The sequence below is a fragment of the Melitaea cinxia genome, chromosome 15, assembly GCF_905220565.1.
Source record: "Melitaea cinxia chromosome 15, ilMelCinx1.1, whole genome shotgun sequence".
NCBI classification, from domain to species: domain Eukaryota; kingdom Metazoa; phylum Arthropoda; class Insecta; order Lepidoptera; family Nymphalidae; genus Melitaea; species Melitaea cinxia.
The window spans coordinates 5,724,571-5,747,848 of NC_059408.1; the positions used below are offsets into that span (position 1 = coordinate 5,724,571).

General features: G+C 31.0%; 2 protein-coding genes across 2 annotated transcripts in view; one reads left to right on the forward strand and one right to left on the reverse strand.

Moving 5' to 3' along the window:
* LOC123660635 (fatty acyl-CoA hydrolase precursor, medium chain-like) overlaps window positions 1-6,071 on the forward strand; it is a 32,361-nt gene extending 26,290 nt beyond the window's left edge. The window contains exons 4-5 of the mRNA XM_045595691.1: window positions 3,964-4,102; window positions 4,937-6,071. Coding sequence (XP_045451647.1) covers window positions 3,964-4,102; window positions 4,937-5,261 — 464 coding nt within the window. The 3' untranslated portion in view covers window positions 5,262-6,071. The remainder of the gene's footprint in view (window positions 1-3,963; window positions 4,103-4,936) is intronic.
* The window catches only part of LOC123660134 (MOXD1 homolog 1-like), a 38,677-nt gene continuing 20,697 nt past the window's right edge, over window positions 5,299-23,278 (reverse strand). Inside the window, exons 2-12 of the mRNA XM_045595238.1 lie at window positions 18,858-19,007; window positions 17,847-18,005; window positions 16,950-17,262; window positions 14,449-14,550; window positions 13,173-13,336; window positions 11,145-11,261; window positions 10,694-10,840; window positions 9,865-10,019; window positions 8,635-8,735; window positions 8,024-8,190; window positions 5,299-7,229 (exon numbers count right to left, since the gene is read on the reverse strand). Coding sequence (XP_045451194.1) covers window positions 7,047-7,229; window positions 8,024-8,190; window positions 8,635-8,735; window positions 9,865-10,019; window positions 10,694-10,840; window positions 11,145-11,261; window positions 13,173-13,336; window positions 14,449-14,550; window positions 16,950-17,262; window positions 17,847-18,005; window positions 18,858-19,007 — 1,758 coding nt within the window. The 3' untranslated portion in view covers window positions 5,299-7,046. The remainder of the gene's footprint in view (window positions 7,230-8,023; window positions 8,191-8,634; window positions 8,736-9,864; window positions 10,020-10,693; window positions 10,841-11,144; window positions 11,262-13,172; window positions 13,337-14,448; window positions 14,551-16,949; window positions 17,263-17,846; window positions 18,006-18,857; window positions 19,008-23,278) is intronic.

The following is a 23,278-nucleotide window of genomic DNA, read 5'->3' on the forward strand; positions in this document are numbered from 1 at the left end:
AAGTGGCAGTGGGCTGGTCATCAGTGTCGCAGGATCGATGGCCGTTGGAGCAGACGGGTTCTGGAGTGGAGACCGCGTCTTGGCAAACGCAGTGTGGGACGTCCTCCGGCCCGTTGGATCGACGATCTACGTAAGATTGCCGGTGTAGGCTTGATGAGGATTGCAGAAAACCGGGATGTCTGGCGCGAACTTGGGGAGGCCTATGTCCAGCAATGGACTGCAATAGACTGAACTGACTGGCTGACTACGATTACGATTCAGCCTGTAACACCCCACTGATTTTCATAGACCTCTTTCTTCACGTAGGAGAAGGATCGGAGCTTAATCCACCGCGCTGCTAGAGCGGATCTTTGGGTTGGCTGATGTATTCCTTACTATGAGTGACAACTGCTATCAAGTATATATGATAGTACCCGGGACCGGCAGCTTTACATGGTCTCCGAGGCACGGTGGGAAGCCAAGAAGGACAGACATAGAAACCGGAAAGAAAAATTTGTACATCGGTTGCGGTTGTATTTTTAATGCATCTTAAAAATTGTTTTTGTAATAAAAAGTAATTGTCTGTTGTAATTGTCTTAAGTAATTGTTTTACGCTGTAACATCAGAATGTGTCTTATGTAAAAAAAATGGTACGATAATTATTATAATACTTATTTGTACACAGACACTAAAGTCGCTCTTAATATTTATTGTATCTATCTGTTAGGGCCTGTCTCACAGTTGATTGAATCTCGCACGTAAGCTAAGCTTAATAAGCCGGAAGTAAACAAGTCCTTAATACTTATTTCAAATACAAGATTACAATTTATGGACACACAGATTGCTAATTAAAAAAAAAACTTGACTGTGAAAAATATATCTTTATTAACAACAAATATCTTTATTACCAACCTAAGCCTCTTTTTACTAACTTAAGCCTTTACTTTTATTTAGGTGTCAATAAAGTTATATAGTAAAATGTTGTACTCTCAAACAGGGCAAGTCTTTCCATGTTAACTAGTTCTCTGGTCAATTTGTGCATATTGTTTTGCAAAAGCTTCGTGATTTAGAAACATTATTCATGAAACTCGGTTGTTTGAACGTCAACGTACCGATAAAGACTACAAAGGAAATTATATTTCTAGGACTAAGTTTTCTATTTGTGTTGTGACGAAAATAGTAAGCTGTAGTAATGTGCAGTGTGCTGTGTTTTTATCACGTAAGAAAAACTAGCTTTACATATTTCTACATAATTGTGTTTGCTAGCAAATGAAAAAAACCGTACAACGTAAGTAGATGAAAAAATAGTCAAGTAAATACGCGCTATCAAAGATTACTCAAAATGGAGTCATCAGATCTCGATCAAATTTAAATGGTACTACAAGACAAGCACCCGCTTTCGACTAAAACAAGAATCATCAAAATTATTGTTGTGAACATAATAATTATTTATATTATATATATTTATCAAAAAGTACTCATTATTACTCAATCATATTTAAATGGGATCACAAGACCGGGTGTCCTGGGTATCACCCGTAAATGGGTTCCCCTACGATACCAAAAAAAAGGATCACAAGACAAGTAGGTATTAGCTTTTGATTTATAAAAAAAACATCAAAATCGGTGCACCCAAAAAATTATGATGTATAATAATAATAAATAGTGAAGTAAATACACGTTATCAAAGATTACTCAAAAAGTTTTAACTAGATCTCAATTAAACTTAAATTAGACTACATGACAAGTATTATTAGTTTTCAATTAAAGTAAGAATTATAAAAATCGGTAAACCCAGTGAAAAGTTATGCGGTTTAATATAACCGTTGGTTGATGAAAAACTAGTCTATTCGTCGGGCGGGTCGCTAGTATAATAAAACTAGTAAAATTAGGACCACCTTGGCGTATTGTGTGTTTTTGTGTTGTTAGACATACTAAATAATTAATCGCATTCAGCCTGTAAGATCAAGAAGAATTGGAGTTAAATCCACCACGCTGCTCTACTGTGGGTTTTCGATATGTTATACTATGAATAACGGTATTAGGCATTTTTATAACAACCTCGACTGACGGTTTAACGTGCTCTCCGAGGCACGGCAAGACACGCAAGGACAGACGTCCAAACCGGGAACAAATATTTGTAGATATTTAAATAACCATCCCAAGCGGGAATCGAACCCGCAAACTGTAGGTGTGTTAGGCGACTAGCTCGCACTGCTACACCAGAGCGGTTGTTACAATAATTAATAATCAGACAAAATTAGTTAACATTTACCTCATTATACATCGAAAATACCCCTAGCGAAATAACCGAGACTTTGCTTGTAAAACTACTTTATAATATGAGTAATAATTATATTTATTATAATAAAGGTTATCATTTGTAAATAAATGAAAAGGTCAATACAGATACACGAGCAAAAGTATAAAATAATAATATTCCAAGATTTGTTTAATTTACTCGTACCTACGTTATTATGTATTATATTTACACTCACACTTACATGCTATACGAATGTGCTCAAGTTTTGACAATACCTTACACTTTTCTGCCACATTTTTTTTATATACACTAGAATTAAGAAGCTTGAGCCCGACCAACATCAGTCATATATATATATATATAATTTTACAATGAGATACATTTATCAAAACATCTCTATGAAATCCTAGGTCGCAATTAAATCTTATTGAAAAAAACCCGTAAAACATCTAATAAAAACATATAAGTTTACATATCTTGATAATTATTGGAATATAAAAGCGTAGGTTTACCAATATTGGGACTTGTACGCAAGTAACATGAATATGAGTAAGTATTACAAAAAAAAGTACAACACGCTATAATTCATTTGTGTATATAAACAGGAAATCTCTGAGACAAAATATTATATTTAAGGTAAGCCTTATCTATGTACATAAGCAATATTGAAGCTTCTCTTCGTAATAATATAATTCGTACTTCTTCTTTTTTTTTAAATGAATATTTTCATGACGCTTAACTAAAACACCATTTAGAATGTCCGTCTGTTTACTCTGATTAATTAGTTATGCTTAGTCACTGAAGACTTTTATTTTAGAGAAAAAAATAAGGTTCCGCAGTGATATAGAAACTGGGTGAAGTAACATGCAGCGTGTATTAATTTTTGTTTTTACAGTTAAACTTTGAACATGCTTTCTCCATATAAACTTTTACGGTGTCATATTTCACACTTCTCTGTGTGCGTAATAAGCTTAAAATAAAGTTTAAAACTGTCCTTTTTATTTCAATTACAAACAAAAGATTTAAAAAAAATATATCTAAAAATATATTTTAGTAAATAATAACTAAATTTATCTAAGCTTTTGTTTTTAACTTTAATAGATAAAGTTAATTTATTTTATTTAAAGAAATAATATTCAATTAATAAGTAATTTTATCTAAGGTAAACCTCTACGTGTTTACGAATAGGACATAGGCATGTAATTTACTGTATTATTAATAAAACAATGACCTAAACAACCTCGAGTGAGGACTATAGCCGTTTTATTTGTGTTTTTTTAGCATAATAACGGATAAACCAGTTACTTAAGTTTCGTGTTCGGTGACTGTCGTGTGCTGTATTTATTTGTAAGTATTTCTCATTAATTTGTATTGTTATTTATTATTGTTTACAAATTTTAATTAAATTCCTGATTTCTTCTTTAATATTTACCGTGTATCTCATATTTACAAAGAGATTGGTTATTCTTTTGTTGATAAAAAATATCTGATACGCATAACGGGAAAACTGTAGTGACTGAGTTTATATATATTTTAAATACATTGAAGTAGTCATGCAGAATCCGTCGAACCGTGCGATACGACATACACGTACTAAAATAATTTAACGTCTAACATTCATTTTTCGTTTAACAGATTCATATCTTAGAGGTTTTTATCTTAACGTGTTTCATTAATCCACTATTAAAGTTTATATTTATAGTTTATTTTTGTTCGTTTACAGAAAATGGCATTTAAACAAATTTTGATCCTTTTTGTCTCGGTATGGCTTGTGTCGGGTCAAAGGCCTTCATTTGCTGGCTCAAAACCAATCGGATACCCTGAGTTAGTAGACAAACCAAACGATCCTCTCGGCAATAGGTATGTTATATGAACATATTTTTTCTTTTCGTTTTCCTTAACGTCACCGACGTTACTAGTATTAATAAATTAGTAAATTGTTTTTCTATTAATAGATAGAATAATTATTGTGTTTTATATGTTATTTAAGTATTCTAAAGTAAATTGAATGGCATAGCAATCTGACGTAGGAATAGCCAAAAATATAGTTATTAATTTTAGAAACTACGATTTTTTTACTCGAATTCGTTTGTAAGAATCATCCACTGTGTTATCTATTGGTTATATTAAAACAAATATTCTTTTTGTGTAAGAAAGCTGTTAATCAAGAACTGCTTTTGACCTTAAACAATATGCTAGATTTCAGTACGTAATAAATATAAAATCTAGTCAGTGTATATGATTTATACATTTTTGATAAAAAAAAGATCAACCACATATTTCATTTACATCAAAAGATGACGACCGTGGTCGCGGGTTCGATTCCCACTTGGAGTGAATATTTGTATGTGTACAAATGTTTATTTCCAGTCTAGGTCTGTTTTTGTGGGTCTCCCCATCGTGCCTCGGAGAGCACGTTAAGCTAGCGGTCCCGGTGGCTAGCATAGATATACGATAGCAATCGTTACTCATAGTAGGGAAAATAACCACCAACCCGCAGTGGAGCAGCAGCGGGTGGTGTATTAAGCTTTGATCTTTCTCCTACATGGAGAAAGAGGCCTATGCACACAGCGGGATGTTACAGGCTGAATTGTAGTATTAAATGATAATCACTTGCTTTAGATTAAATATCTCAATGTTTCATTGTCTTTACCTTAATATTATTAAAAACTCAAAATGTCTGTTTTTTTTAAGATTCGGTGAAGATTTAGTTCTGCCCATCGAAGCTAAGGGTGATAGAGATCTTGTGGAGCGCATCAGCAAATTACCAATCGACCAGCAGCCATTTTGGTACATAAACTGGAAAGCTCTTGAAGAACAAAGAAAAAATCCACAAACTTACCAAGAAAGACCCAACTCCTTTGTTGACACGAACGTTAATCAAATCCCAAATATTCCTACTGAATCTGACAATCTTAGCTCTCGATTTGATAGTAGCACCAACCAAGGGACAAACGCCAATAATGAGAATAATTTCGCCCAAAACAAACAGAACTACAGCAAACGCCATAGATACTAAAATAAAATTAATTCTAAGGTTAAATAAAACAATTGTACCAAGTAATAAAACACATTATATTGACTTTTAAATAAATAAAACTTAATTAATACTAAGCGTATTCTTACAGCTAACACCTTAGTGACATAATTTAAAAAAGTATCAAAATGCATTCGTTTCTAATAGAATGACTCGTAATATATTTTAAAAAAATCATTTTATTTCGTTCTATTCCTATAACAACCTTCTATATAGGACACAATTTGCATTGAAAATAAAAAGTAACAAAAAATCCTATCAAAATATTTTGGTTCCAGATTTTAGAGCCTAAATAGCACAGCCCTAGTTTATAATATTATTACAGTGTATCAACAGAACTTGTGAAAGTATTTTGTTACTTAGTGTTGTTGCTAGTACTCTTTGTACTTGAAGCTAATACATAATTGGATGTTTATAACTTTACAAATTCTATTTAAAATAACTGTTTGCTTATAAATTAGTAGTTTTCCTAACAATATGCGCATTGATACAAATTGTACGTCGGTTGACATTTTTAATGAACCAACTTTTGATAAATACAAAATAAGTTTAAAAAAAAAAAACAATATACCGCTATACCGTAACTGTACATGAACAAACTTAGAAATAAGTGGTAGGTACTATTTTGAGGATGGTTTTAGTAATATTACTTAGAGTATTATACAGCCAGTATCTGATGACAACATAGGTTGAAAGATTGATGACACTGATATTTTAAAATAATTTAAAATCTTTCAATTTATCATATCAAAGAGTCAAATATAGATTGAATAAACATGATAGATCACATGAGTTTTATTGTTTTTTGTTTTTAATTTAAACATAGATTTTATTTGTGGGTAAACAAAAATTGATTTCCTTAGTCTATTAATATGTTGTGGAAGCGTTATTTTAGTCGACAAAATAAACAAGCCTTGTAATCTAGTATACATTGTAAAACATGCTGTATATATAATACACAAAATATCAACTTTGCATATTAATTAAATTTTACATTGTAAATCAAAGGAACTTTTTACATAGATAAATAATTCGAAGACGAAGAAGCAATGGTTTTGTATTTCGTTGGATAGCAAGAACAAATATTAGTAATTGACACTAGATGATATCGTCGGCGACATGTATCGATATCGGTTGAAAATAAATTTAAAATCTAAAAATTCTAATAACGATATCGTCACTAACCCAGACCGACATAGGTTGACAAAAAAATAACCAATAAAAACGCTTTTAAGGTATAAGAAAAAATAAAAAAAGTACACAATACCATACTTTTGGTATCGTTGATCACACATTCACATACAAAACGTTACATTGTTGTTTATTTACGTTGCCATGAGCAAAAAAATAAGTACAATAATCACAAAACATTCACTCTATAGGTACATAGTATTACAAATATTGAATGTAAATATTATCGTACACAGCAGATTTTATATAACAATATAAATTAAAATTAAACTTTTCTTCTAAAAAATCAGCAATGTGAATTCGATTTAATTCGTTAAATAAATCACAGCAGACAGCTGCCAAATAAGATTTACCCACTGTTTCACGTGAAACCGATCTGTCTTTTTGTAAAAATCATTATTCAAATATAATACATACTGGAACAGAATAAATAAATTGGGAAAAAATAAAAGACTTTTTCGATACAATGTGGTACGAAATGAGGGGAAATCAATCCAAAACAATAGAATAGAAGCTTTTGCGATAAAAAACTCAAAATTTAAAAACAACAGATACAATATCTCCATTTCTTTAGTATTACCGCGCGATTATCGCTATTACGCAAATAACTAAAATGGCGACGGTTAATGTGTTTATCGTTGTTGATCCACTCGTGCTCGTTGTTGAATGTAGTTTAACACTTTTGTAGTTACAGGATTTATCCGATGCGTCGTTATTTGTTATTTCTGTGTAGTTCGGATAATTCTGTATCTGGATAGGCTGCAAAAGAAATAATAACTTTAGTATTTAAGTCTAATCAAAAAGTCTTACACGCGAATAATGACTGTGTGATTACAAAACGATTTTTTTATTTCTAAAAAAAAATATAACTTTTATTTATATATTATTAGTAGTTATACAAATAATACTGTATAAATACATTAAATAAAAAATGCAAAACTTTAAATGGATTTTTGTATCTTTTACGTAACTACTGAATCCGATTGTAATTACGCTTGGTATGTAAAAAGCTGATGATTTTGAATAATAGGATACTTTTTAAGAATCTTGTTTCAGAAGTAACGCAGGTAAAACCGCAAGACGCAGCTAGTCCTACATATATTTTCAATTAATCATGTTAATTATATGAATAGCCGAGATTTCTAATTAGAGTAAACTCCCACGGATCTGATGACCTTTGACATACATACGCTAGTAACGCGTAAATTACTGAAATTAATCATCAGTGTCAGAGATTGAATACGAGTTAAAACCATTCGTTAATATCACAGGAAATTATTATTTATTTATGAGTAACATTTATTTATTAACTGTATTACCTATATTATACTTCACTGATTATTTATATTATTGAAAAAACATATATATTATTGAAATTATAGTTACTTCTTTTAGGTTTTCTAAATTATTTTATCCATTGTCCTTTTGTTTTTTAGAGTTTATTGTGTAATTTTAACTTAAAGTGATAATTATAACTAGGTAATTTTAATTTTCAAATTTCTATTTACATTTATATTTCTAAATTTATATACTGAATAGTCAAATAAACTTACCGCTCCCCAACTATCGTCCCGTTTCTTACAGAACGTCATGTGCCATCCACTGTATAGAGTTTTTTCTATCTGTTCAGTCAGTAAAGGTTCATGCCACGGCATTTCATTCAAGTGCGCCATGAATGTCTTGTTGCGGAATTCTAATGGTTCCTTGATCACTAACTCCTCTGTAAGCAAAGAAAATGAGTTGTAGTTAGGTGCTAATAAGAGAGATAAGTATAAGTAAGTTTATGAGATCAATAAACAAGATTCATCAATAGATAAAATTATATCAAGAAATCAAATTCTGTTTTCGTTATTTCAATCAATTAATTATTAATTTCTTATGTAAAATGAGACAACTACTCGTATATATTACAAACTAAAGAAAACGAATACCAACAAACAAATATGCGAAATATCCGGTTTTAATAACATATATCGTTGCAAATAGCAATGACCATGAAAAATTATAATATCGTTTTATTTTAAAAGTCGATATAAAAGAAATTAAGAAATATATCATAACAAAATAAAATAAAAGTAGCTTAATTATTTATGATATACTGAACGATATTCAGCATCTTGTTTTATGTAAATAGCGCCATCTATCATATATCTAATGAACTTACTCATCAAACCGACGCCTTGATCGTCTCCTTCCCAACCTGTTGGGTCTACAACGCGATCTTTGGTAAAAGCTTCCAACTCTGTAGGTAAGTTTTCTAAATATCTGTAAGAAAAATAAAAGAGGAATACTATCTTTATAATTAATATATCTTGTATTTTGTTTGCAAACTCATTATTTAAAAAATGATAAAACACGTTGCTATTCTTTAGATTCTTACGTGAAATCATTATTTTAATATGTTTTGGACATTACGTTTATATATCTATAATATAAAAATGAGTCGCTGAATGTGTTGCTAAGCGCAAAACTCGAGAACGGTTGGACCGATTTCGCTAATTCTTTTTTTTAAATATTCCTTGAAGTACGTAAGAAAAAATTTTAAATTTCCTGAAAAAGTCTAAAAACAACACTTTTCTATACTCCCATACAAAAGATTTGTGATAATACTTAAAAGTCAATTTGAACTTTAATACCATACGATAAAGTTTGTGTTAGGCGACACGAAGTTCACCGGGTCAGCTAGTACTATATACTACTATATTGTTATAAGTTTAATTTGATCTTTTTTGGAACGAAGTTCCTTACGGCAGGATTGAAATTTGGCTGGGCGACCGAACTGAAAAAAATGTGATACTAAAACGTAAGAAAAATATATAACGGAGGTGATGTAATATCAGTCACACGACTGTATAATATGACGTTTGTAAAACTAAAGTATTACTAGTAAACTTTTTTTTTTAAATTATTTATACTGTCGACAAAAATAAATAAGGACATATGTTTTTTTATTTCACTTAATAGTTTGAATTATTATTATTATTATTATTATTATTATTATTTTGTTTGATTTATTTTATTTTACGGTATTTGTTATTTTCTAAAATACTAAATTTTCTAAATACTTTTATGTACTTAATTAAAAACCAATCAACAATATTTAAAAAAAAACGAGACTAAATCAAGAACTAGAAAATATATATAAAATTTTTTTTTCAAATTGTGTTGCTTCTATACTATCCGAAGGAACTTCGTTCCTCCCTGGTGTCTCATGACACCACATAATTTTTTTTAACAGAATTTTGTTGAACAACAAGGCGACTTAAACTTATCATAAAATTTGCTAAACATATTCATCCTGATAACATTTATATACCTACTTGTATTTAATTAATTATATTCATCTTGATAACATTTATATACTTGTATGTAATAAATTATGTGAAAAACTTACCCTGACGACAAAAAGATGTTCTCAACTTGCATCATATTCAATCCATAGAACTCTTTAACACCAAACGTTTCGAAGAACTCAACAACTGGAGTCATGGAGTAGCAGCCGGCTAGTTCAGTACGCGGGTAGTATAATATGAATGATAAACACATTTCCTGAAAAAAGAAATAAAAGTATATAGTAGTAGTATTTACTAATAAATAAGTAGTTACATTAGTATATTTAGTTTAGTTATATTAGTATATTTAGTAAAATAAGTACTTTATTCTCAATAAAATATATCTTAATTAGGTATTCATTAACTATGATTAAATGTTAACTTCAACAATCTACATGATTTTAAGAAGAGTTATTGTATTAAGTATATTAGTAATTTCAATTTATGTATAAAAGTGTGGTAATAAGTTATTTCAGTAAAAATAAAACAAAAAATAAAAACAATTAAAAATCAGGAATCAAAAGAAAATTATTAATGATCATAAAAATGAACAAATACAATTCTATAAAACAGTAAAACAGTGGAATAAAATTTGACAATGCACACAGTTTAATGGTAATTAACTCAGTAAACTAAATAAGGACAGTATGTCCAAGCTTTTAAGTTGTTACCTAAATTGCCAGCCGATCAGTCAAGTTTAGTCAAATACAATTAACCCCTGACCCAAAGACGACCCTAACGAAGTCTCTAAACAACCGTGATCCGCAATTAGCAAAACTTAAGCGTTAAATTACTTATAGTTAACATAAATTCAGGCTTAAATTGAGCAGACTGATCTTATTTACAAAGAGTAAGTACTATCACAAAAAAAAAAAATAATAATATAGAAACCTGTGTCGCAGAATATCCTCCCAAAATGGGCTTATCTCTGGAAGTAGTATCGTAAGTACATTCCGTGATCAAAGTATCGCCTTTATAGAATTTTCTTCCGCCAGGAACTATTCGGGATTGCTGATAACGGGAATCATAAGTATTTTCCTAAAACGAAATTCAAAAATATATAACACCATCTATTATGTAATAACTAAAAGTTCTTATAAAATATTTTATGTATAGTTACTAGTGTTATCTATTGAAATATTCGCAAACTAAATACAAAATACTTATCATCCGCCATCTATAGAAAACTTGATAAACTAATTACAGAATAGCTACTAACGCCATCTAGAAAAACAACAGATAACTACTGAGTAATTTAGTTTCAAATAAATTATACAATAATCAATAGGTGGTGCTGTTATGAAGACAAACAATTTTATAATGTAAAGCAATAAAATGTTACCTCAGATATTCTAGGTAGTTCTTCGGTGCCTCTTATGTGCTTTAGTGAGATTTTTCTCGCAGTACCGTGAGCGTGTAACAAGACTGATACAATATTTATTCCACCTTCTGGCATAGTCTGGAAATACAAAAATGATATTTATTTTGAAGATTGATTCACAAATCAAAGAATCGAGATTGCAGTAATGCTTGTGTTTTAAATAATAAATTGATAATTATGATTAGAGTAACCACTCGTAATATAATTTTAACTGATGCTATTATTATTATTACTGTAAAGCAAGAACTAGGTTTAGGCCAAATTCTTGATTTTTTTATTAAAAACGAACAAACAATTTTCTTGAACAATTAAGCACAAACGACGAACAATCGAAATAGCGAATAAAAATTGATTTTACCTACATAAGAGACACACAACATAAGAGAACTCAAAATGAATGAATTTAGAGAACAAGTGATACACTATATTATCATCCCTACGCTTTTTATAATCGTTTATAAAAACAAAATCTTACAATAGTTAATTATATTCTTGTATTCTATCATCTCGAATAGTTATAAATATGCTGGAATTTTTCCACTAAAATTTAAATTCAATTTCAGAACACATCAATAATCACAATACACAATAATACAATAATACAATGTACAATAATCATTTCTTTTTCACATGATTATGACTATTATAGTCGCAAGTCGCGACCCAGTTACACTTTTATTATATAGTCCAAAAAAATTTAAATTAAGAAAAAAATCCACTAGAGTCAACTATATTTAAATACTCGTAGAAATTAATTTGTAATTGAATATAAAATATGTTTAATGCTTAGGCTAAGTCCCTAATGAGCGCCATAAATATGCATGATAGTTTGAAACGACTCTTAGCGGGTAGTTAACTGTTTATGAGATAAATTTTGAATAAGAAATATCTATTTGGTTAAAGATTACGAAAAATAACTGTTATTGCTTATGGTGTAAAGATAAATCATTTTTATGTCAATGTGACCTTGTTTCTCTATATTTACTTTATAAATATAATGTGTTTTAAGATTTAATTAGACTAGCAATCTACACTAGTAGGTATACTAATATTATACAGAGCAAATATTAACTATTATGTTTGTTTCATATGTATAAACATGAAAACCACTGGATCGATTTTGAAAATTCTTTCGCCAGGAGAACGCTATGTTATCACTGAGATACATAGGCTATATTAAAACGAATGAAAGCGAAACGCAAGGTACTTATAAAATAATAAATACCAGTTAGTTTTATGTATATTTTTATGCCACCAAACTGATCATCACCGCTCTTGGATACTTCCAGAACGAAACAATTTTAACGACGTCGCACATTAAAATTCCTCTGGCAAATGTTTTGCCATCTACCCTTTAGTAATGTGATATGTGAATATCTATACCTGTAATAAAACTGTAACGGATCTATTGAAGAAACTTAGAAAATATATTTCTAGGCCAATATTTGCTAAAGCTGTACTTTGTTTATAGTCAAATGTTAGTTTTAATTTTTATGTGTGTTTTTGTGACTCAATGGAGTGTAATTTGAATTTATACAACGAGCAAATACACTGGATAATTTTATTTGAAAACTTAGCATGACTCCTTTGGGAAAGGGAATGTACGTCAAAAGGTACCTAATATTAAGTTGAAATTCATTAAAGCATGATACAATTTCGTTATTTATTTTTTTTTTGTCATAAACTAAATATGTTAAGTTTGTGGTTTGAATAAAGTTTATGGTTTATTCGTTCAGAAATTAAAGATATCATGGCCGTCTAAATAATTACGACGAATAGCTAGAAACACCAAATTATACAGTACAAAAAAAAACTATGTTTTGTCTGAAATATGTGAAGATATTGCTATTTACCTATCTCCTGAATACAAGTATTTTATAAAAGTGCATTTTTAAATAGGTATTATTGTAATAATGCCATATAACTGACCACTTCAGGTACTTCGATCCTTTGTTAAGTACACAATATAAGAATATCTAAATGACTTACGCTATTAGTGCACTCAGGGCTGCATATTCCAACAGTTCTGTATGCTTTCTGTTTTGGAGGTATGACGTGTAAAGCAGAGACACCTACGCCAGCGCCTAATAATGCGGCATCGTGATCTCGTAGTACCGGTGTATAGTGGATACGTATGCCGGAATTATCAAAAACTGAAACATGCATATACATATATGTTAATAAAACTAACTACAATATGAAAACTTCGACTTTAATCAATATGATGATAATTTGATATGCTATACAAATTGATGATTCCTCAAGCTAACTCTAACCTAACCTAATACAGGAACTATTTCAATCTTAATATTAATTATTATTCTTAATATTTTTTACTTTATTTATTTGAAATCGATATAATTGTGTTTGCAGGCAAACGAAGAAAAACTGCCTTCATTTATATCGACAAGTAATACAACGTAGGTAGACAAAAAAATTGTCGAGTAAATAGGCATTATCAAAGATTACTCCAAAAGTTGTAATCAGATCTCGATGAAATTTAAATGTGACCACATCATAAACATCAGCTTTCGATTAAATTAAAAATCATCAAAATCGGTACACCCAGTAAAAAGTTATGCGGCTTTTCGAGAGTTTCCCTCGATTTCTCTGGGATCCCATCATCAGATCCTGGTTTCCTTAGCATGGTACCAAACTAGGGATATCTCCTTTCCAATGAAACAAGAATTATCCAAATCGGTTCATAAACGATGGAGTTATCCCCGAACATACATAAAAAAATATATATACGGTCGAATTGAGTAACCTCCACCTTTTTTTGAAATCGGTTAAAAAGTCAAATAAAATATATTTTATGCGCATTCGTGCAGCCAAAAATGACATAATAGTTTAATGAAGAAAATACTTAATTCACTATTTTATTGTAACCTAGCTGTGTACGTGACTTCGTCCGCATGGAATTATTTTTTGTTTTTTTTGTTAAGTTCTCAGGGTTATCAAATAAATAAATTTCTGAAATAAAAGTAGCCTACGTTACTCTTTATTCCATCAGCTAGCTATCTACTAGTGAAAGCCCTGTTAAAATCGGTCTAGCTGTTTCAGAGATTAGCCGGAATAAACAGACAGACAGACAGACAAAAACTGTAAAAAATGCTATTTTGGTATGTGTAGCGTGTATACATTCATAAGCATTAAGCAAAAAGCGGTTATTTTAATATTACAAATATATAAAAAACATTATTTTCGTGCTAGTGTGTAAACCTAGTCAACATGAACTATTTCAAAGGTGTTAAATGTCACTCACAGTCATGGAGAGCCTGATTGTCATAATGAACTTCAAGCATATAGTAGGAAATTCCTCCCTTCTCGCCTAGCGGGATACCAACATTCTCAGGCAGGAATTCACCTGTAAACAATCACAATATCACTTAATACACACAAAGTAAATAAGACTCTATACATAAGCTATAAAGTCTAAATTAAATCGGTTATACGTATAAGTGTTCTCAAGGAAATTCGACGGTAAGGATCATATATTTAACAGGCAAAATGCAAATTTAGCATAAGTTGTAATACTGATTTAAATTATGTCATAGTTAAGAAGTTCAATTTCGTCTAAGTGAAATGTTTAAATATTTCACACATTTTAAAGTCACAGTGACTGTATGTGTATTTCTAGAAATTTTGTTTAGTTTCTTCAAACTCTATGAATTGAATCGTTTAATGTTGCATGTGAAATGGTTTAGTAAGTTTGAAATTGGCTTTTGCTTACATTTAAAAAATAAATGTAATATCATTTAAGACAAAATTTAAAAGAGATCTAAAAAGAAAATAATTTATTCATCATTCATATTTATCATAAATTATCATCATTATCATCATCATTACAGCCTATACAGTCCACTGCTGGACATAGGCCTCCACAAGTTTACGCCAAAAATAACGTGAATTCATGTGTTTTGCCCATAGTCACCACGCTGGGCAGGCGGGTTGGTGACCGCAGTACTGGCTTTGTCGCACCGAAGACGCTGCTGCCCGTCTTCGTCCTGTGTATTTCAAAGCCAGCAGTTGGGTGGTTATCCCGCCACCGGTCGGCTTTTTAAGTTCCAAGGTGCTACCACCTTGGAACTTAAAAAGCCGGAACTGTGTTATCCCTTAGTCGCCTCTTACGACACCCACGGGAAGAGAGGGGGTGGCTATATTCTTTAGTACCGTAGCCACACAGTACAATACAAATTTATTTATATTGCATGTAATTTCCGTTTAAGTTTGTTTTAGGCATATTTTTATGTAAATTGCCTTTCGTTCATCAGAATTCTATATCCGCTCCTATATTACCTGTCATTTGCGTAATCAAATCTAAGCCTACCCATAACTATCTACACATATGACAATTCAAGCAATAATATATAAAAACAACGAGTTAATTTAAAAACCGGCAAAGAAATACTTCGAAACAATTTAAAGTGTACGCCTATTATGTTAAAAGCATAGACTAAGTCAGACGAGTAGAAAGAGATGATTATTAAGAGCCATTTCACAATTTTACGCTCTGCAAGTTTAGGTAAATTTGGTCGCATCGCGCGAGTCGTACGAGCCGCGCGATCTTTGTGCTAGTACGTATAGTGTGACAACCAAAAGACCATCGTGATCATTTTCTGATGTATAATAAAAATTATAACTATGGTATAAAATGTTTTTTACATAATTAATTTGTTAAAAATTTCAAGTATGTTATATAACAACAGTCAATAAATTTAAAATAAAATTAAAAAAATCAATTTTATGAAACAATTTTTTTTTAATTGATTTATTTTTTTCAGTTTACGAATGAATCTAATATTTACGATATGAATAAAAAAGCATTTAATGACATCGACACCGACAAACATATTAATTAACAAATAACAAGACAAACAGATTGAAATGCCTATTTGTATTGATAGTGTGAGAAAAGAAAATTAAATTATCCATTTGTTTACAGAAATTATCATTATATTATTTTACAGTCATTTTCGTAATATGTTTATTTTATTTATATTTTATTATGAAAGTATCAAATGCGTTTTATCCGCTATAACAACAGGCGCTTGGCGCGTGTGAGCGAAAGAGACGGCTGCGCAGAATTTGGCGTGGACCTTACCTCTAAGAGCGCTAGCGCTCGACTGATTTACCGGGCTTGATGCGTGGCAATATATACTATCTTTTTATTATTTAATATAAAATGTATTAAAAATAATTACATCTTTTAATTATTTTTTTTTGTATTCCTTAATGATGTAAGTTTACTTTGATGAAGATAGTTCGTTAAAATTTCTTAGTTTTCTAAGAGAAATATCGCTTTTAAAATTGTACTTATTTGGAAAATATTCGTAACTTTAAATTTTTTTTTATCGTTTAATAGAGATACAAATGGAATAAAAATCTATGATAGTGGACAACAAAATTATATTCCACATATTATGATATTTTTTTAAAATGGTTTCAACGTAGAGGTTATTGAAAAGTAGGACTTCAAAGTATACATTGCGACCGTTTACCCAGGGAGGAGGCTGATGAAAAGGTTAATAATTTTATACACATAATATAAATCAAAATTCTGATCTGACTATGGACTACAACAAAGGTTGCTCTATTATATTTCAAGAATATAAATTACATTATTGCATCCAACACTGAGATTAACGACGTCAAAATATTACAATTTCGCGGATTGTTACCGATTTTTGTGAAATGGCTCTTAATAATCTAACAAGGATACTAAAGAAACCTTTAAAATTAACCGTTATAGATCGTCTCACTTACCTTTAGAACCTTTTGCCCAAGCTGCAATAGGTGTCACGCATGTAGCTAGTTCTCCAGGGCGGGCTGGTCCGAAAAACCCCTCACTTTCAGACCACTCGTTCCATTGCGTCTTATCATGATCTTCAACACACTCATACAAAACCATATGGTGGACAGGAGAATGAGTGTTCCTCTCCAAAATTGTCTTGTCTTTTGTATTCGGTTTACTGTCAATAATTGGTTGGTAACCGACTATGTGGTGCTTCTGGCCCAGCTCGGGAGCTTTGAAGACTTTGCACCAGAACAACGTTGCCATGACGTTTGGGATTAGTAGCTGGAAATTATACAGTATTTTAAAGTTTTGTTATTTAAACATTGGCCTTATTTCGTCTATTGCAGACGATTTCGAGAGTGTCAGACAGACACTGTGTCGCCTAGGACGACTTCAGGAAAACGCAGAGTTGCCGAAGCTCTGCGCCACCCTCTCGACCTCACTGGTTAGGCCCACAGGAACGACGAGTCGATACGTGTGGAGCCAGTTTGGCTGCAGATGTCTTTCGCATTTTCGAGCTATGCCACGAATGCTTGACGGAGACCCTATTCCGGGTTTCTAATGCAGTTTTCCTTTTCCAGGACCTTGATGATTTTGAGCCAGGTTTATCAGGAAAGAAAGGGGGTGGTGTTATTCCGTTCTATTCTAAGCTTAATTTCATATGAGTTTTTTGTACAATTAATAGGTACATTCTCAATTTTGCTGGGTATTATTTATTAATAATAGTAACAAATCGTTTTTCTCATATAGTGCTGTCCAATTCAGTAGAAAGCTATTAGTGGTAATGTGGCATGTATGCAAGGAAATGTGGGAAACTACAATAAAATTACTTGGACATATATTGATATTCGGTATAATATACTTACATTGTTTATTCTGACGTCCCAATGCTCCAGCGGAACTGTATCGGGTTTAGATAAGGGCAGTAATAAGCGGAGGGGTCGGAACCCGCTCTCAACATGTCTCGGCAGCTGACCATCGGAACCGGGGGGTCCAAGCGCCCACAACACTTGAATTGTATCATCCTGATGAAGAAAATTAAATATTACTAGTTTTACCTCAAGATTTATCCTCGAAAACAAAACCCTTATGGGGTTTTAGGGATAATGTAAGCATGTGTGCGTAATCCAGGTGTCAACTATTTTTTACCGCTCACAAATATCTCCATACACGTTACTAATGTTCGTATTTGTTATATTGGTGGATTATGTTTTTAAGAATAATGTGACTGATAAAACAGTTAAACAAATGAATTGATGGGTGAAAGTTTAAATACTTTTGTCACAGAGATAATACTCCATAATGATTCCGCATACCTTAGTTAATAACAGTATTCATCAATCTTCACCAAAATAATCTGTCAGTAATACAAAACTCTACATAGCTATAGCTATAACATATCAACCAGGAAATGATTTGTAATCACCACAAATCAGTTAATGATAATCTGACTTTGTCTATTATTTGGCAAAATAAACTGTCTGAATTTATTATTTCATTCAATATCGTTACATAAACTAAAGCTTTAGCGTATACTCGCCATTCGCTATTTCACTAGTTTGCAAATCATAAATATCTTTATAATCAATACTCAAAGCAAATTCATTTCAGTAAATAGAATATTCATAGGATTTCACATACCTACAAACGTTCATAATTTATAGTAGAAACAATCGGGTAATACATGTGTATAATAATATATTACTTGGTAAATACTAACAAACTACTCATGTAGGTACTATACCTACATGAGTAGTTTGTTAAAATGTGTTAATAGAAATCTTTTAATCAAATGATTTAAAAAAAAATAATAACAGGGATAAAAATTCGACTTAACACAAACACATCTGTCTTGTATTATTATAGAGAACACTCACACCAATAACAAAGTCCTGTCGATCGCATGTGTCCAGCTGTCTCTTGAATTCTACGATAGTGTGCGTGTCATTTTGGTATCCCGATATCAGCTCGTAGTTCTGCACCTCGTCCGCGACAGCTCGGTCATCGAACGCGAGTCCGTGACAGTCCTGCAAATCGATACGAAATATTTAAATTTCGAAGAATGTGGAGCTGAGTTACTTTTATTTCTTTTAGACCTACACATTGAAATTATAATGAAATTCATATAAATGAATAAAAAGCTTCTTGTCAGAGTTTGAATTAAAAATGAGACTGAATTGTATATTTTTAATATAACAGAGTTTTCCAGGATTTTGTTTATGACTAAAATTTACCTAAGAAGCAAAAAGATAGTAGCTAATTTATTACGTGCCAAAAATTGTCTATTGAGAACGGAGTAGCGATAAAAAATTACATCAAAAGAGAAATGCAAAATTATATTTTCAGATATTGATCGACATAAATTTTTGACAAAAATAAAGTCGATCCATATATGGCATCATCTATTTTCACGTAGCATTCGTCATCAATGCGAAGGCGAGGATCAACTTTCCAAAACGAGCAATCTGTATGGAACGCCTTATTAAATCTATTTCATTGTTAAAACTATTATTGGTCGGCACTGCACCATAAACGATAATAAACTCTAATACAAATGCAAAAGGCTTATTAGTCTTATTACAGCTTCTATTAAGCGAATAGGAATTCAGAACAGCTGACGAAAGGGCTTTGAACGTAAACGGCAGATGCGCTAGAGATGTGCTATAAAAATAAATAATAATTCTTATACTATTTTATTCGTTTTTTTTTTTTTTTTGCCGGCAGATGTCGCAACGCACGTGCCACGGCACCTGGCCTCATCAGTACTTACTGGGGTGTCATTTACCAAATGTCAGTGTCCTTACATATTGTTGTTTCGTATTGGATGGAAAAATATAATGATTAACTAAACGAACAATTCCATGAATGCTCTAAAGGTCGCGCGTCTGAATTCAAAATATTATAGGCTTTTATATAGTTGGCAGTTTTGAAATGTAAGAAAATTATAAATATAAATAAATATTTACACAATACACACACGGTCCTCTGTTCCTAAAGTAAGCAACTTAATGCTTGTGGTATAGGTAACAGCCGACTGGTACATATATATATATATATTAAGCCCAGACTCGGGGTGGGAATCGAACCCACAACCGCCGGAGCAGAAAGCAGGGTCACTACAAAAACTGTAAAATGACTAGTCTAATTACATCATTATTAATTAAAATAGACCAGTGAAATATTATAAGAGGGAAGTTTTTGTTTTAGTAATACTTAATAAACTCAGTACCTGGGTGACCGTTTCCGAGATTCAGATTATATATATATACACACACATATATATATATATACACACACATATATATATATATATATATATACAAGAATTGCTCGTTTAATAGTATTAGATAAACTACACAATTATATTCTTACCTATAAGAACATAATTATAGGCTTTAAAATGTTGGAGTTATATCATGTGGTGTATATCGATACAGGTTAAACCACAAATAACTATTTAAAGATTGTTTATATTTATCTGCCTTCTTTATCCTACCTGTGATCTTGACAGAACAAAAATAGGTTCTTGCAATAAAATTATTATAGCTTATTTTTAATTTAACCTTAGTCGTATAATATTGTATTATATCTATTTTTGTTTATTTCTTTACGAAAAATTAAGTTTCATCACATTGAAAAAGAAACGCATAGGTACTAAATAAGATAATTATGATAGGTCTGAAACTCCTTTTATACAAAAAAAAAAAATTATCGACTAATGCGAGTGAGAAAAAACATAAAACTCCTAACGAGGATAAGAGACAAAACGTACAGGATGAACTATCGAAGCCCTATCAGCTCCTATTTATTTCACAACGTTATAGGAAGCGGACAGAAAAACGTTGCGAAACGGGTCTGGCGAGTTGAAATCACAACAATTAAGCTCAGGATGTAATATAAAGAGGTTTTATTGAATCGTGGGAACTTCTGTTCTGCGTCGAATCGCTGAATTCATGCAAAAGCCTGTTTTTTTAACGTTAATGTACAGGGGTGTCGATATTTCGTATCTTGATTGAATTGAATTCACGTTTAATATCATTCGGTCTTTCAACAGATACATTATTTTTTGCAGACATATAGAAAATATTTTTATACGCACCATGCTTACACTTTTCTGAGAACTTGAGTATTTTTTTAAGAACTTAACAAAAAAAAATGTGCCTAAAATATGAGTAGGTACTAAATCAATTTATTTTATTGTTTATACACTGTTCAACAACGACAAAGTTAAACAAGACCTTCTTAAAGCAAGAAGTGTGTGTTTGCTTGTTTTTGTAAAAGCATTGTAATTAATGTTACCATAAACATTCAATACATAGTTTTTTTTTTTTGTAAAAGTATCCTGACGAAAACTTTTAAGATACGAGTATATAAGATGTTAGCTCGCTAGATAACGCATTTGCATGCGCCACTGTTTTTAGAACGCATATACATAATATGTTTGCTTATATTTGTTCGGGTAACATTTTCATTACACTATAACTAAACGCTTCGAGTGGTTTTTTTTTTAAACTTTATGAATTATAATCACATAAAATAATTATTTGCAAAATTCATAAAATATACATTGTTATAGCAACCCTAATTGATGAAACACACGTTAAAATTCATTTGTTATTATTTAATTTGCGTTTCAATAACGTGTTAGCATTGAACGATTATTATCACCGTCTAATGGTACCTATATTGTATATAAAAATTAATATTGCAAAGCTGTGTAAATAGTTTGTTTTATAGCACTTCTGGAGATACTAGATAGATACGTAAAATGAGTTTGTGATTGTGGTCGTTATTTTTTATATTAAATAGGGCTTGATTGACTAATGACAACGTTATGAAGAATATAAAGGTCAACGACCGCAATGTCATGTATGTAGGTTTATGTAATTAAATTTTACGTACTTGATGTCCGAGGTTTGGTTTTCGATGTTTATGTAATAACGTTTTGCAGCTTAATGTATAAATAAATAAACTGTATTAAATTATAATTAACTGTATTATTTAACGCCATAAATATTCGTCACTTATTCCAAATTACATCTTTGTGTCATTTGCAGTCGAAAAACTTGGACCCTGGAGTAGCAGTGCTATTTTTTTTAAAGACATATCTCCTCCCCTTATTGCCTCCACTCTGGTGACAAGAGGACTGGTGCATTTTTTGCTCAGAGAATCGGCATAGTGATCAACGGGGAAATGCTGTCAGCATTCTTGGCACAATTCCACGCGGACACGATTTATACCATAACTATCTGAAAATATTTAGTTCTTAAGTTGTGATGTGTAAATATGTATAATATTTCAATAAAAATAAATAACCAAAAAAAGAATTAAATTATGAAAGACTAATATATCATGTAGTTTTAAATCTGATATTATATATAATATATAATATGTAGCTATTTTCATATATTGTTTTCCAATGCGAATTTCAGTCATTATAATGAAATGACTTTTTCGGATTATATCGCGGTTTATTGAGTTTTTGAAATGTCCGACATTTCGGATACTTTACAGCAACCATGGTGACGACTGAACTCTTCCCTGTTGAAAATTAAATTCCAAATAATAATATGACGATGATTTGTATGGGAAGTTATTGTAAACTATCGTGTGTTTGGAACAAGGATTCCAAAATTTTCAAATGTTTTTATCTGGATTATCTGGATTCCAGATAGATCTAACTGGATATATTTGGAATTTTCAGCAGGATTATTAGGATGTTATTTTCATTATAAAGATAAAAAAAGTCCAGAAGTAAAGATCGGAAATCACTCATCCTAATATATATAAAACAATTTATACAATGTTTCGCTAACGGAATTCCTTCCCAAAATGTCTGGTTCACGGTAGAATAAACATAGGGTCACCAATTACCATAGTTGATTCTCGTATGAAATCACGTTTACCCGGTAAGCGACGGACCGTACGATACTGCGATTCAACAAAAATTAACGCCTCCACTACACATGTCTCTTTGATATAAATATATAATTTTTATTTTTATAATACTTTATTTAAAATATTAAAAACTATCTTAATATATAAAACATAGTTGGGTTTTTAACCGACTTCCAAAAAAGGAGGAGGTTCTCAATTCGACTGTATTTATTTTTTTATGTATGTTACATCAGAACTTTTGACCGGGTGGACCGATTTCGACATTTTTTTTTTTTTTTTTTTTTATGGAATGGTGGTGTGTGTCAATTGTTAAATTTAGTTGAGATCTAACAACTACTTTTCGAGTTATATCTAATAATGCGTTTTTACTTGACGCTTTTTTCGTCGACCTACGTTGTAT